Source organism: Sus scrofa, chromosome 8 (assembly GCF_000003025.6).
Source record: "Sus scrofa isolate TJ Tabasco breed Duroc chromosome 8, Sscrofa11.1, whole genome shotgun sequence".
In the NCBI taxonomy this organism is placed as follows: domain Eukaryota; kingdom Metazoa; phylum Chordata; class Mammalia; order Artiodactyla; family Suidae; genus Sus; species Sus scrofa.
Genome location: NC_010450.4, coordinates 104,461,950 through 104,477,323, shown reverse-complemented (window position 1 = coordinate 104,477,323; position 15,374 = coordinate 104,461,950). Strand labels below are relative to the sequence as shown.

Sequence of the window (15,374 nt, the reverse complement as noted above, 5' to 3'; positions counted from 1 at the left end):
ATAGTCTGTTAACCCCAAGTTCCAAATCCTTCCTGCTCCCTCCCCCTCCCCCTTAGCAACCACAAGTCTATTTTCCAAGTCCATGATTTTTTTTTCCTGTGGAAAGGTTCATTTGTGCCATATATTTGATTCCAGATATAAGTGATATCATATGGTATTTTTCCTTCTCTTTCTGACTTCACTTAGTATGAGAGTCTCTAGTTCATCTGATTTTCATAGCATATTTGTGGGTGGGTGATTTCCTACGTATACTGTATCTATGCCTCTACTGGTGAGCATTGTCATTTGTAATATTTTTGTTTCTAGTCGTGACCTTTTCTTTTCCCCCTAGAGAAGTTCCTTTAGTATGTGTTGTAAAGCTGGTTTACTGGTGCTGAATTCTTTTAGTGTTTGCTTGTTTGTAAAGCTTTTGATTTCTCTTTCAAATCTGAGTGAGAGTCTGTGTAGAGTAATCTTGGTTGGAGGTTTTTTCCTTTCATCACTTTAAGTATATTGTGCATTCCTTTTTACTGAAAAATCTGCCTATGACCTTATTGCGGTTCTCTTGTAGGTTATTTGTTTCTTTTACCTAGCTGCTTTCAATATTTCCTCTTTGCCTTTAATTTTGGTCAGTTTGATTAATATGTGTCTCAGGCTGTTCCTCCTTGGGTTTATTTTATATGGTACTCATTGTGCTTTCTGGATTTGAGTGAGTGATTCCTTTCCCATGTTAGGGAAGTTTTGGACCATTATCTCTTCAAATATTTTCTCTGGCCCTTTCTCTTTCTCTTCTTCTCATGACACCCCTAAAATACAGATGTTGGTGCGTTTAAAGTTGTCCCAGAGTTCTCTTAGACTCTCTTCATTTCTTTTCAATCTTTTTTCTCTTTTCTGTTCTACATCAGTGATTTCTACTAGTCCGTCCTCCACCTTGCTTATTTGTTCTTCTGCCTCCTGTATTCTACTGTTGGTTGCTTCTTTTTAATTTTTTATTTCAGTTATTGTATTTTGCATCTCTGCTTGTTTAATCCTTAAATCTTCTATTTCTTTGCTCATTGTTTCTTGTAACTTATCAATCTTCACTTCCAGTTTATTTCCAAGATCTTGAATCATCTTTACTATCATCAGTCTAAGCTCTTTTTCATGGAGGTTGGTAATCTCCAGATCACTTAGCTATTTTTCTGGGGGTTTTTCTTGCTCCCTTATCTGAGTCATAATTCTCTGCCTTTTCATTTCGTATAGATTTTTGGTGTGGTCTCCTTTTTGCAGACAATAGAGTTGTAGCCTCTCTTCCTTCCGATGTCTTCCCCACTTGTGGCTGAAGTTGGTAGAGGGGCTTGGTGTAGGCTTCCTAATGGGAAGGACTTGTCCCTGCCCACTGCTAGGTGGAGCTGAATCTTAGCCCTCTGGTAAGTGGAGCTTTGTCTCTGGGTGAGCTTAGAGCCAGCTGTGTGCCTGGGGAAATCTTTAGACAGCCTCTTTGCTGATGGGTAGGACCTGATTTTTCCAAAATGGCCACCTCTAGAGGAGTACACACTAATGATTATTCCCGAGACCTTTGCCTCCAATATCCTTCCTCCACAACGAGCCACAGTCACCCCCTGTTTGGTCCTCCAAGAACTACAGTCAGGTCTGACCAAGATTCCTATGGAGTCCGTGCTTTTTGCTGGGACCCAGTGCACATGTAAGCCTGTGTGTGCTTTCAAGAATGGGGTCTCCATTTCCTCCAGTCACGTGGAGCTCCTGTGCACAAGCTCCACTGGCTCTCAATGCCAGCTGCTCTGGGGGCTCCTTCTCTCAATGCCAGATCCCCAGGCTTGGGGACCTAACATGGGTTCAGCACTCTTACTCCTATAGGTGAGTCTCTGTGATATAGTTACTTTCCAGTCTGTGGGCAACCCACCTGGCAGGTATGGGGTTGCTTATATTGTGTAATTGCCCCTCCTACTATCTTGATGTGGCCTCCCCTTTGTCTTCTGGAGCAGCATATCTTTTTTTTTTTTTTCATTTGACAAGTATTTATTGAGACCCTCCTCCTGTCTGTCAGGCATATTCTAGGCATTTTGGATCAGTGAACAAAACCAAATAAGAAAAACATTCTCTCTTTATGAAATTGAAATCCTAGTGAAGGGACACAAAATATAAAATAATAATTATATAAAAAAATAATATGCTAGAAGGTGATAAATACTAAGAAAAATATAGAACAGGGTAAGAGAGACAAGTTCTGGACAGGGGTGAGAAGAAGCAAGATGGGTGTGATGGAGTGGTTTTCCTGACTTGAAGTGATTTGCCTTAAATTGAAAATCAAGGTAAGTGGTCCTGAGAAGATACTCAGGGAGGAAATCAGCCATGCTGACATCTTCAGAAAAAGCATTCCAAGCATAGGAAAGAGCTAGAGCAGAATATCCATGCAAACAGGCTCCCAGAATGTGGCAGGTACCACAGAGGGGCTTCAGACACTGGAGCAGAAGGAACTGAAGGAGAATGAGGAATAGAAGGTGAGGTCAGGTTGGTAAAAGAATTTTACCCATAAATTTTCTCTAAATTGCAATGAAGAGATGATCCTTCCAACCAGTTTTAAAGAACAGAAAAAGATTAAGAAAAATACACAACTTCTTTTATAAGACTGATTTAACCTTGACACCAAAATTAGATAAGTAGAGAACTAGATAATTATAGCCCTATCACACTTATGAATGTAGATGGAAAAATCCTAATACAGTATTGGCAGATCAAATCCAGCAAAGTGTCTAGATTTAATCTTGCCCAAGGAAAGATTTTCTTAAGAATGTAAGACTGATACAACATCAAAAGAAAATATATCCATTTATATAATATTAATAAGTTAAGGAATAAAAAATATAATCATCTTGGCTGACTACTCCCAGTAGCCAGGTGGAAGTGGTACACGCACTGAACAATATGGACCTCCCCACATCTTGGCTAGAGTGGCTCCTGCCCAGCTGAGTGCCCACATTTATAAGTAGCAGTGATAAACACACCTATAAATACTAGCAGCCAGTGAGGGGCAGGCTGATTAGGTGGCACCCTCTCATCATTGAAGTGAGGAGTAGCCATTTATCTTTACTCACATAAGATTTGCTTATTCTGGGCTACAGTTGCTTTCCCTACCCTTCCGGCTTCTCCCCATAGAGCCACATGGGATCTTACTGAATGTTATGGGATGTGGGGGTGAGCTGACTGAGGCCTCATTCTTCCAGCTGCCAGAGGGTTGGCTGTGGTCAGCTCACAGCTAATAATCTTTCTGGAAATTTCTCCTAGGTAAAATATCATCCTGTTTGTGTTTTATTTCTCTCCCCTGGCACAGTCTGCGTCCAAGGATAGGTTGAGGCAGAAGTACAAAGACCAAGCCCTCCTGTCCCAATGAAAGCCACCCCAATTCCAGAATTTAGCATATCTTTTTTGATAGTTTCCAGATATTTAGTTGAAGGTTGTTCAGCAGTTGGTTGTAATTTATTTACTTTTATGAGTGAGGGAGAGCTCCAGTCTTTCTACTCTGTCATCTTAGTCCCGTCTCCTCTTTTGTTTGTTTTTGGGTGGAGGGAGAGTACTGTTTTTTGGCTTTAAGATATTTTCTCCAGTGAATGTAGTGAGTGTATCAGTACATACATGTACTGTTAGAAGAAAAAAAACGGGCAAAAAAGCAGTTATGCCACTTGTAATCTGAGGGATGCAGCCGTAAAATTGAGTGGAAATACTGGGAGAACGTCCTCACCCTGCTTTACATTTCTACTACTCTTCTACTTCATCTTCTACTCTTCTTCTTCTCCTCTTCTCCCTTTACAAGGGTCCTGACCACTAATTAGTGGATGAATGTTTAAGTTCCCTCTTTTCTTCCCAGTAATCTACATATTACCAGGAAGAGAGAATCTGTGGTAACCCTTCATTCTAGTGGAATTCTCAGTGGGGATACATGGATGAGAGAAGCCCCCTGGAACACTGTTGTTTATCTGTGCCCCTTTGCTTCATGCCCCTTTCTTGATCTTCTACCACTGGCTTGCTTCCTCTTCTTTTCCAGGCAATCATCAAGTCATGTCTATTACAAACAGTAACCTGCACGTGGGTCCTTGAGCCTGAACATCATAAAATACAATACCCTGCGTATTTGCACACACTGCATGGAAGCATAACCCTACCCCTAAATGACCATTCAGTTTGGAATATTATGGTGTTATCCTAGGTATCCTGATTCAAACCCAGGATGAACCTGAGAATTTGAATTTACTTGATGAAGTTCTTAATGACCTGTGTATTTCTACCAGTAGTGTTCATCACTGAATACTTGGTATTTGGCACATAGTACTTTTTAAAAATTATTTTTTGTTGAGTAAATGAAAGCAGCTTTAAGAAACTGTTCAAGAAAACAGGAAAGGAGTCTTTGTATTACTTCTGATTATTTTGAAATCTGGAACTGAGAAAGCATTTAATAGTTATTTCACACTGCACAGTATAGTATGTCAGACATTTCTGGAACATGCATCCTCTAGATAACTGAAATGCAGTTGAAAAGCTTTGAAAGAATTCATGTTGTCATTGACCAGTAGATGGCAGACTTATGCTGTAGTTTAGAGAAAGCATATAGTAGCAGAAGTCAAAGGAATATTTCAGCATACAGTTGACCCTTGAACAACACAGGTTTGAATTGTGTGGGTCCACTTATGTGTGGATTTTTTTCAATAAATATGGTTGAATCCTGACCTTGGAGATGTCCATCCATCATCAACCCTCCTTCCCAAACCCAAAAAACTCCTTCCCTCTTTTGCTCTACCCCAAACAACTTTCTCACCTGCCTTAGTCTCTTCAGATGCCCAGGAATGTCTTGCTGCCAGTCTCTAGTTACTCACAGGAAAGTATCTTTTATACGTATTCATGGTCCTGGGAACAGGATTGGCTACAGCATTTGCAGGGTCTAGTATAAAATGAAAATGCAGGGCTCCTTGTTCAAAATTTATTGATAATTTTAAGATACTAACAGCAGAGCATTAAACTAAGCACATAGCCCTCTGAGCCTGCACAGGTCACATACCCATTGAGGCCAGCCAGACTCAAGAATCTAAAACTCATCTCCTCTTCCCACCCCACCCTCTGTCACTGCAGTACCTCCCTGTGATATATGCCAGAGAGGCTGCTTAAAGGAAGAGTCACTGTTACTCAGATACAGAATCTTAGCCCTAGATCTTAGCACTAGAGATCATCTGGTCCAGTTAACTCATTTTAAAGATTATTGAACTAAATTCCAAAGAGATGAAGTGACTTGCGCAAAGTCCCCCAGCTAGTTATGTCACAGCCTGGACCAGGACTAATAGTTCTCATCTGCCAGCCAAGGTTCCATCTATCACACAGACTCTGTGAAGGATATTTTAAGAAAAGAGTTCACCCCTCTCCTCAACTCATAGTTTGCTCTGTTTTCTCTTCAAGAGAAGGGAACAGGTTCGTATTACATAGTAACATCTTTTGAGTACCAGCTATGTGCTGAACACTATGCTAGATGTTTTATATATAATACCTCAGTCAGGAAGAATCTGGGGAAATCATCACTATTTCCCCATTTTTCAAATGAGAAAAATTCAGACTCAGAACTTTAATTTTAGTAAGTGGAAAGGCTAGAGTTTAGGCAAGTCTGTGTGATTCCGGAACCCATTCCCTTTTTACCACGTCATTCCTGAGTTCTAGGAAGGCCCACTCAGCCCGTATCAGCCTGTATGTCCTGAACATCAACTCCATTTTTGGTCATTTCTGGATGATCTTGGGGACTCTTAAAAGGTAGTCTGTGTTCTTCAAATTTACCAGTCTCGCTCCTGCCTTGCTCCAGAGTATTTCCTCCACTTGAGGTATTCTTCCCCACAGGCAGTCCATGAAAACAGCACTGCATGTCAGATAGGTGATGGGGGTTCTGATCACATAGGGTCTTACAGACCATTGTAAAGACAATGGCTTTTTTTCTCTGAATGAAATGGGAGACATTGCAATGTTTTGGGCAGAGGAGTGACGGGATCTGATTTAGATTTTTAAAGGGTCATTCTGACTATTGTGTTGAAAAAGAGACTAAGGGGGTGGAGTAAGGAAGGTAAAAAGTAGGAGGCTTTTTAGGATTATTACAGTAATCAGGGGAAAGATAAATGGTGATTGACCAAGGTGACAGCAGTGGAAGTAATGGGAAGTGGTTGGCTTCTGGAGTTATAAATGTATTGTTAAAAGTTTAAACTTTATGTTATAGAAAATTTCAAATCCATACAGAAATAGAAAAGTTTAACAAATTGCCCTGTTCCCAGATAGTGTAAGAAAAAGAATGTATATATGTGTATGTACATGTATGCCTGGGTCACTTTGCTGCACAGCAGAAATTGATAGAACATTGTAAATCAATTATACTTTAATAATTTTTTTTTAAATTGCTGTGTTCCCACCAGGTACCCAGAGAACCCATCACGTATCAACATGTGTCAGGCACTTTTCAACAATTATCAGCTTGTGACCAATCATGTTTCTTCTTTATCTCTCCCCACTTTCTTCCAGACCCTGGATTGGGGGGAAGTGATTTGAAGGAAACCCCAGATGCCCTATTTCCTCTGTAAATATTTCAGCTTTTACTACTGCAGCTGTTTCTACCTGTTCCTCTGTTTTGTGATTTACCATGTAGCTTTGAAACTGACGGCACTTATGACTTGAACCTAGCCAGAACCCACGTGCCGAGACTCAAACCCAGCCGCAACTCAGATTGGGACTTGAACCCACAGTTTTTAAATTAGAATCACTCACCCGGGTGTCTGGACTTACTGAGGTTCAGGTTCCTTATGCTTCTTCTGTGCAGAAATAATTTCGCAAGAGACAAAGTTATAGGCAAGAAATAGATTTATTAAGATAGGCCGCTTGTTAGAGATGCCAAGTGGGCAGGCAAGGGGGTTCTGCTCCGAGGATTAGGTGGGCTACAGTTTTATAATCCAAGGGGAATGGGGATGGGAAAAGACCACCTCTTCTTCTTTCTTGGTATCCAGTAAGAGGGTATTTGACCCTTTAAGGTCAAACTAGGACTGTCTTGGTGCTTATTCAAATTAGCAGAAGAGTGGTCCTTAAACTCCTGCCCTTGGTCTGAACCCGAATGCAGGCCTCACCCCATCCCCCACCCAGTGACCTGAGGCATCTCTCACACCTCCACTAGTCAAGAAAGCCTGCCTCATTCTGATGGCCCTCTTAAGCAAGTATTGACTTAGAGTAATCTCCCAAAGTTCCCTAGGTTTCCCTCTGTATCTGTGGTCCCTTATTGGGACTCCTGTGACTACCTGTGTAACTATCCTACACTCCATCCCTATCAGCTTCACATACTCATGGCTTTTACTTACTGCTTGCCCTCTTTGTCTCTTTAAACCTTTTTCCTTCCACCAGTTCTCTGTATTTCTCAGATTCAGATTCCCTAAAGAGAGGTTCTTCTAAGTTCAGTTAGTTGTGATGTTCCTTCTGCACAGAGTTCATAACCTGGTCAAATTGTATTACATTGGTTGCTCTTGGGTCAAGTACTCTCTCTTGGTCAGTCAAGTTGGTGTGATATCAAGGCCAGTTTCCCAAAGAGGGGTTATAGCAATGGCAGTCATTTAGCAAACAGTAGGCTACTCTCCACTACTAATAAAGAGTGGAGATTCTAGTGCTAGAAGGATATAAATTGCAAGGAAATAAAACAACAAAAAAACAGCAAGCCAGAAATGAGGCTAGAAATAGATAAGTGCCTAACCACTTAATCGCCACTGTTTTACAGTCAGGTCTTGGAGTGCTGTTCTTGGGTGCCACTAAGGATTTAAGGGTCATTTTTTTTTCTTAAGATATTTTTGTTTGGAATAGGCTGAGTAAGAGCATAGATCATAATGTACTGGGCTGAAAATCAGGACCTCCATTTAATTCCCGTCTTCCTCGTGGACTCTGTACAACATAAGACAAGCCAGTAAACTTGTTTGTGCCTTAGTTTCTCTACTTTGAGATGAGATTAATACCTGCCCTTTTCCTATTTTAGTATGTAGATAAGTAAGATCAGAGAGGTAAAACCACATTGAATCTTTATTTTTAAAAAGCATGTGAACAATCTAAGTAATTACTATTTTCTATGTGAAGTTTTAAATGAAGTTATAAAATGAACAGTGAATTTAATTTGTTTTTGCAAAGATTACATATTCTCTGATCTATTCATTTTTATCATGTATTCTAACATTTTTCTTCACACATTGTAGTGCATCTGCCATGTTTATTCACAAGTTAGAAGGGAACCTGGGACTTGGTAAGAACTGTATAAATATTAGCTATTATCTTCATTCGTATGAAAAATAATTAGTCAAAACAAAAGTTTGTAGAGTTAAATGCTTAAAATATTGACCACCCTCCGAGCCCCATCATACACACCCACTTCAAATTGCTTGAAATACACAAAATAGTACCTTAGATGAGTATGTGAGTGAAAGAAAACTTTGGGGGCCCTGGAAAACTATCAGCATTCATGATTATGTGTAAAAGGGTGGCAACACTTGAAAGTGACACTTCTGGCATCTGTTAGCCCATCTGTTCTCAAAGACTGGTTTGTGTTCTCGATGCTTCAGAATCACTTGGGAGTTTTCAGGATCTCTGGTTCTGCTTTCAGAGATTCTGATCTAGTAGGATAACCGTGGAGAGAAATCATGCAAAAAATTTTTAAGTTTCTCAGATGATCCTGATGCTTACCCAGCTCTGGAATCACTGACAATGTAGAAAAATAGAATACAGTTCTTTGCCTTAGTATATCATTTGTTTCCTATTATATTGTTCAGAGTGGTAGGTATGGGGAAATACACAAATCCACATCCAGAGAAGGAACTGGGAGGATATCTATTAAATTCAGAGTAATGGTTATCTCTGGATTGTGGGTTTTTGCAAATATTTCTTTTGCATTTGCTTTTATTTCTAAACTTTCTGATTGAATATATATTATTTTATAATAGTAAATGTCACTAAGGAAAATATTTAGAACCAGTGCAAGATTTTAAAGCCCCCACACAATAAATGTTTTCAGTTTACCAAATGTGGGAAAAACCCAAAATAGTCTATTGATGCATATGTGACATAACTTTTTTTTTTTTTTTAAGGGGAGGCTACTTATAAAGCAGTGGGGGAACAATATTTATTCACATGGTTTTTAAAATGCTGCAAATTATTCGAGAATACCAATAAATTTACATCTTAGAGAATGTGGAACAACTTAAATCCTAATTAGCTTTTACCTGTTTTTTTTTTTTTTTTTTTTTTTTTTTTTTTTTTTTTGCTTTGGCAATACTGGAAATATAAGCCATTAGCCAATGTTTATAAAAGGACTAATCAGTCAGCAACCTTATGCTTGATGAGGAGAGGAAAACAGTTCTGGTTCAATATAGATTTTTCCATCTAATTTGTGTTCTGGGCTGTGCTCCAAGAACAATGCTCAATTCTTTTTGAAGATCCTCTTGGCTTCTACTCCTTCATACACGTAAGTCTGAAAGGTGTTAACAAACAGAAGAATTTACCTTTAAGATTAAAGGCTAAATTAAGAAAAATAGTAGTAGTATTATAGCTTTGAAATTTATTTATAATATTTTTTCTTGTACTTGATAGCAACATTTTATACAGATACTTCCATTTAAAGACACATTTTGATTTAGTCTCTTACATTTTCAGTTAAATAGGCTTGATGTATTTGACATATACATGTGTAAGTTCTCTTCATCAGAAGAGAATCAGAAGGCATCAGAAAGTGTATTTTTAAAATCCGTAAGATTTGTGAGAAAAGTAACAGTCTGTTTAATGATGGTATAACTCAGTGTAATTCAGTAGCCCCCAAATAACATTGTTATATATTTGCTTTTTCTTTGGAAAGACGAAATTAACTCACCTGGACCATTTCATCCCCGATAATTTCTCGGACAGTATTTAACTCTTTTCCATTATCCACTCGTTGAAATTTTCCAACAAGTTTATTTCCCTCTAAGTTCCAATTCCCCTATGTAAAATAAAAAATAATAATAGTAAATAGCATTTTTTAGGGTCTTAAATGTATGAGACACTGCTCTGAGTTCTACAGATTTATATCTTCAAAATTATGAAGTAAATATCTCCATTTCACAGATCAGAAAACTGAGATGCCATAATTTACCTCAAGCCACAAAGCCAGGGTTGAACCTAGGCTGTTGGGCTCTAGAGTTTGTGCTGGTAACCATCATGCTCATCCCACTCAATAGTTTGCAAATGCTGAATTTTAAGGCAGATCATCAGAGCTTCTAAATCTTTCACGTTGAGTAGTGTTCTAAATTTAATGATGGTTCATATTAGTTTCATGGAAAAGCTAAAAGAGCTTGTGCTTGTTTTAATTCATGTACGTGTCGTAGTAATTAAAATATAAGCGTGGGAGTCCCCTCTTTGGTGCAGTGAGTTAAGGATCTGCCATTGTCTCTACAGCAACATGGGTTCAAACCCTGGCCTGGCGCAGTAGGTTAAGGATCTGGCATTGCCACAGCTGAGGCATAGGTTACAGCTGTGGCGCAAAATCAGTCCCTGACCCAGAAACTTACATGTGCTGCGGGTACAGTCAAAAAATGAGAAAAGTAAACCAAAGTGAAGTAAAATAAAATACAACATAACTGATAAAATATTTGGCAATTAATTATCATTGCAAACATGTATAATTTAACTAGAAAAATTCTAAGGGCAAAATTTTTTAAAAAATCAGTTGAAAAATGTGACTCTGTAAAATTTCATATTTAAAATATTAAAGGGTGTATTCCCAGTGACTTACATTGTAGCAGTAGACCTTTCTGTTTGATCATTCATTCACTAATTTGTTCATTTATTTTGTTACTTCAGTTACATTAATTAAATGTCTCTTATGTTCAAGTCAGATTACTCTAAAAGCTTTTGTTGCTCTCAGGTATGTAACATTGAAAACACCAAGCTTTAGTTTTCTCTGTGAATAGGTATACACTCAGTCATTCAAAAGATATTTTTCTAATTCTTATTGTTTAATCCAGGTTCTTTGCAGAACTGTGTGAAAATCAAAACATTATGTTTAAACACTCTGCTAACTTGTATGATATGGATAAGCTCCATTGGCTGCTTCAGTAAATGAAGGAGAGCTACATTGATTAAACCATCCAATAACAGAAAGCAGAGGATGTTTTAGTGCTGTGTAGAAAAATCAGGACTACATTGCTTATATAAAAATTTCTTACAGTGAGTTCAGTTCCGTCTGCGAGGCTGTAGTTAAAAGTGACACCAAGCTCAAAAACAATTTCAATGTTTCGAAAAGTGCTTGATTCTTTGACTGTGAATTTATTTCCTTCTTGTGTAATTATCAGTTTCAAATTGTCATGAGCTGCAAGTTTCCTCTTTACCACGTTAATACCTGCAAAGGGAAAGAGTTTGGAAGAAATAAAGTCAGAATACTATAAAAAGTGCTTATCTTTCAAAGTTCTATTTTAATTAGTTAATTAAAATAATTAATATTTTGAGGGTGGAGAAGAAAACCTGATGTAGCATTGTCTGTGCATAAGAGCATTCAGATTGCTTCTGTAGAAGTTCAAGCTTGATCAGATCAAATGGTTTTTCTAAAACTTAAGAAAGATTAAATGATGCATAAAATTGTAGAATCTTAGAACTGAGCAGTTTTTTAAAAACTATCAAGATTTTTATTTCAGTGTTAAGTAAAACAAATCCCAGGAATGTCAAGTCAAGGATTTTCAAAGTATATTTACATATTTATAAGAGTACATTTAATTCCTCATGTATGGTTCTTTTCTTTTCTTTTTTTAAATTCTTCTTTGCTTTACATAATGGCTTTAAAATTTTGAACTTCATAATTCTCTTTGGTTTTTTGCGGCATTTCTGACAGTCACCAAAAAGAAAATTAGCAAATATTACAGTCAAATTCATTATTGTGAGAATGTACATATTCCATTAATTGAAACTTGAAATGCCTAAACTATAGGATATAATTGATGCAAATTTTTATTTTTAGGTAATAACTTTTTTTTTTTTTGCCCGTGGACTGCCAAAGTATTGATATAGATAGATAGTAAAATCCATTAAATCAAAACTTCATAGAAACCACATTGTATCATGAGATTATTCCAAAAGTTTACTAAGTCAGAGGAAAAGAGATTGGGTCATTTAAGTCATTAAGTCATAGAACTCTTTTTTGTTGCTTTATGATATGGTCTTTGCTTTTCCATCCCCTAGAATTCAGTGTTTTAAAGTATGGAAGTTATCATTACCTACTGCCATATTTTACTTTCTAAACAAACAAACAAAAAAACCTGTCAACTTTCAGGAGTTCCCGTCGTGGCGCAGTGGTTAACGAATCCGACTAGGAACCATGAGGTTGCGGGTTCAGTCCCTGCCCTTGCTCAGTGGGTTAACGATCCGGCGTTGCCGTGAGCTGTGGTGTAGGTTGCAGACGCGGCTCGGATCCCATGTTGCTGTGGCTCTGGCGTAGGCCGGTGGCTACAGCTCCGATTCAGCCCCTAGCCTGGGAACCTCCATATGCTGCGGGAGCGGCCCAAGAAATAGCAACAACAACAACAACAAAAAGACAAAAGACAAAAAAAAAAAAAAAAAAAAAAAAAAAAACCTGTCAACTTTCAATAATCAGTTAACATGAATGAAACTTACCTGGATGTTTTTTGTGTTTCAGAGAACAGCATGCAAGAGTCTTTTCTTCCACTAATGAGACAGTGTATTCTTTCTAATATAAGAAGTAAAAATACGGTTTCCCTACTCTGAACTGTACCGCCACAACAGGCACTATTCCCTAAGCTTTGAGGTTTAGAAGGTGTTAGAGAGAGAAATGTCTGTGAGAAACAAAAGGGCAAGCCATTAAAGTATTAAGCCCTTACCCATTTTTTCCATGAACTTGTCATAGTTCTCATTGCGGTCTATCTTCCAGGCACCATCAAATGCCATAGTCTCCAGCTGATTCAGCCTCTAGGCAATCAGAGATTCAGGTCTGTCCTTAGGAGAGAATTTATTCTATTTCTTATCTTAGAACCAAATTCATACCATGATGTGGAAGTTTAAAGTTCAAGAGATCACTTAACTACACTAATGCCAAACCATTCTAGTTTCTCTAGTTTCTATAAATTCCTTAGGTCTTCTCCTGAAATTCAGCTGCATTGAAGGATGATAAGCATACCTACTCTGTCTTAAACTACAATTTGTTGTCACATTTATTTTAAGACTTAGAATGCATACTGTCTAAATACAATTTTTCTGCTTACATGTTCAAAGTGCACACTGTGTTGAATGTGACATAATTTAGAACATATATCAGATAACATCCGGGAAATGAGACTATTAATGACCTATCCCTTTTTTTACAATAGCAATTTCCTTGTAAAGTAGGACTTTATGACCAAATACAGCTTAAAAGTTAAGGTTAATGTGATATTAAGGCGGCAAAGTTATGGGGGGTTTTGTGTGAGTGTGTGTGCGATTTTTTTTTTATATAATTTTTTTTTTCCCACTGTACAGCAAGGGAGTCAGGTTATCCTTACATGTATACATTACAATTACATTTTTCCCCCACCCTTTCTTCTGTTGCAACATGAGTATCTAGACAAAGTTCTCAATGCTATTCAGCAGGATCTCCTTGTATATCTGTTCTAAGTTGTGTCTGATAAGCCCAAGCTCCCGATCCCTCCCACTCCCTCCCCCTCCCATCAGGCAGCCACAAGTCTCTTCTCCAAGTCCATGATTTTCTTTTCTGAGGAGATGTTCATTTGTGCTGGATATTAGATTCCAGTTATAAGTGATATCATATGGTATTGGTCTTTGTCTTTCTGGCTCATTTCACTCAGTATGAGATTCTCTAGTTCCATCCATGTTGCTGTAAATGGCATTATGTCATTCTTTTTTATGGCTGAGTAGGATTCCATTGTGTATATATACCACCTCTTCCGAATCCAATCATCTGTTGATGGACATTTGGGTTGTTTCCACGTCCTGGCTCTTGTGAATAGTGCTGCAATGAACATACGGGTGCACGTGTCTCTTTTAAGTAGAGTTTTGTCTGGATAGATGCCCAAGTGTGGGATTGCGGGGTCATATGGAAGTTCTATGTATAGATTTCTAAGGTATCTCCAAACTGTTCTCCATAGTGGCTGTACCAGCTTACATTCCCACCAACAGTGCAGGAGGGTTCCCTTTTCTCCACAGCCCCTCCAGCACTTGTTATTTGTGGATTTATTAATGATGGCCATTCTGACTGGTGTGAGGTGATATCTCATGGTAGTTTTGATTTGCATATCTCTTATAATCAGCGATGTTGAGCATTTTTTCATGTGTTTGTTGGCCATCTGTATATCTTCCTTGGAGAAATGTCTATTCAGGTCTTTTGCCCATTTTTCCATTGATTGATTGGCTTTTTTGCTGTTGGGTTGTATAAGTTGTTTATATATTCTAGAGATTAAGCCCTTGTCAGCTGCATCATTTGAAATTGTTTTCTCCCATTCTGTAAGTTGTCTTTTTGTTTTCTTTTTGGTTTCCTTTGCTGTGCAAAAGCTTTTCAGTTTGATGAGGTCCCATGGGTTTATTTTTGCTCTAATTTCTATTGCTTTGGGAGTCTGACCTGAGAAAATATGTGTGTGATTTTTATAGACGCTCCCATGGCATATGGAGGTTCCCAGGCTAGGGGTCCAGTCGGAGCTGTAGCTGCTGGCTACACCACAGCCATAGCAACACAGTATCCGAGATGCATTCTGTGACCTACACCACAGCTGACGGCAATGCTGGATCCTTAACCCACTGAGCGAGGCCAGGGATTGAACCTGTGTCCTCATGGATGCTAGGCAGATTCCTTTCTGCTGAGCCACAGTGGGAACTCAGAAAATTTATGTTTCTAATATGTCATTTTGCATTGTGTTTTTGGGTTGCCAGGACCTTGGGTAAATATCCTGGCATCTGGTACAGTGCATGACACACACTTGTTACCCATTATATTTTTGTTTTGGTCTTGAATAATGACAGACCACTGAGAAAATTTTCAGGAGGTAGAAGTGTGGCTGAATAACATGAAAACTTCATAAGGTAAAGAATCAGCTTTAAATTATCCACCCTGTGCAGAGGAAACAAAAGGCAGATGTCAGTTATGCCATTAACTAAAACCATTCCTTTGTTTTACTCTCACATCTTCTCATCCCTGAACCCGTACAGTCATAAGCCAAAACTCAATGGAGGTAGGAGGGTTGGGGGGCATGGAGGGTGGCTAGAAAAATGAAAGGAGAGGAAAAGAGATCACGGTATCTCTCCCTTACCCAAATGCAGGCTTCCAGCCTGGAGCAACCCCTAGCTGGTGCAGGAAAAGCATTAACACAGTGTGCAGTGCAGTTTTGATT

At 38.4% G+C, this 15,374-nt stretch overlaps 1 protein-coding gene across 1 annotated transcript; it reads right to left on the bottom strand.

Moving 5' to 3' along the window:
* FABP2 (fatty acid binding protein 2) lies at positions 9,265-12,982 on the bottom strand. The gene is given in 4 exon segments (NM_001031780.1): positions 9,265-9,487; positions 9,884-9,991; positions 11,217-11,389; positions 12,879-12,982. Coding segments are annotated over 4 exon segments (399 nt in total). The 5' UTR covers positions 12,946-12,982; the 3' UTR covers positions 9,265-9,436.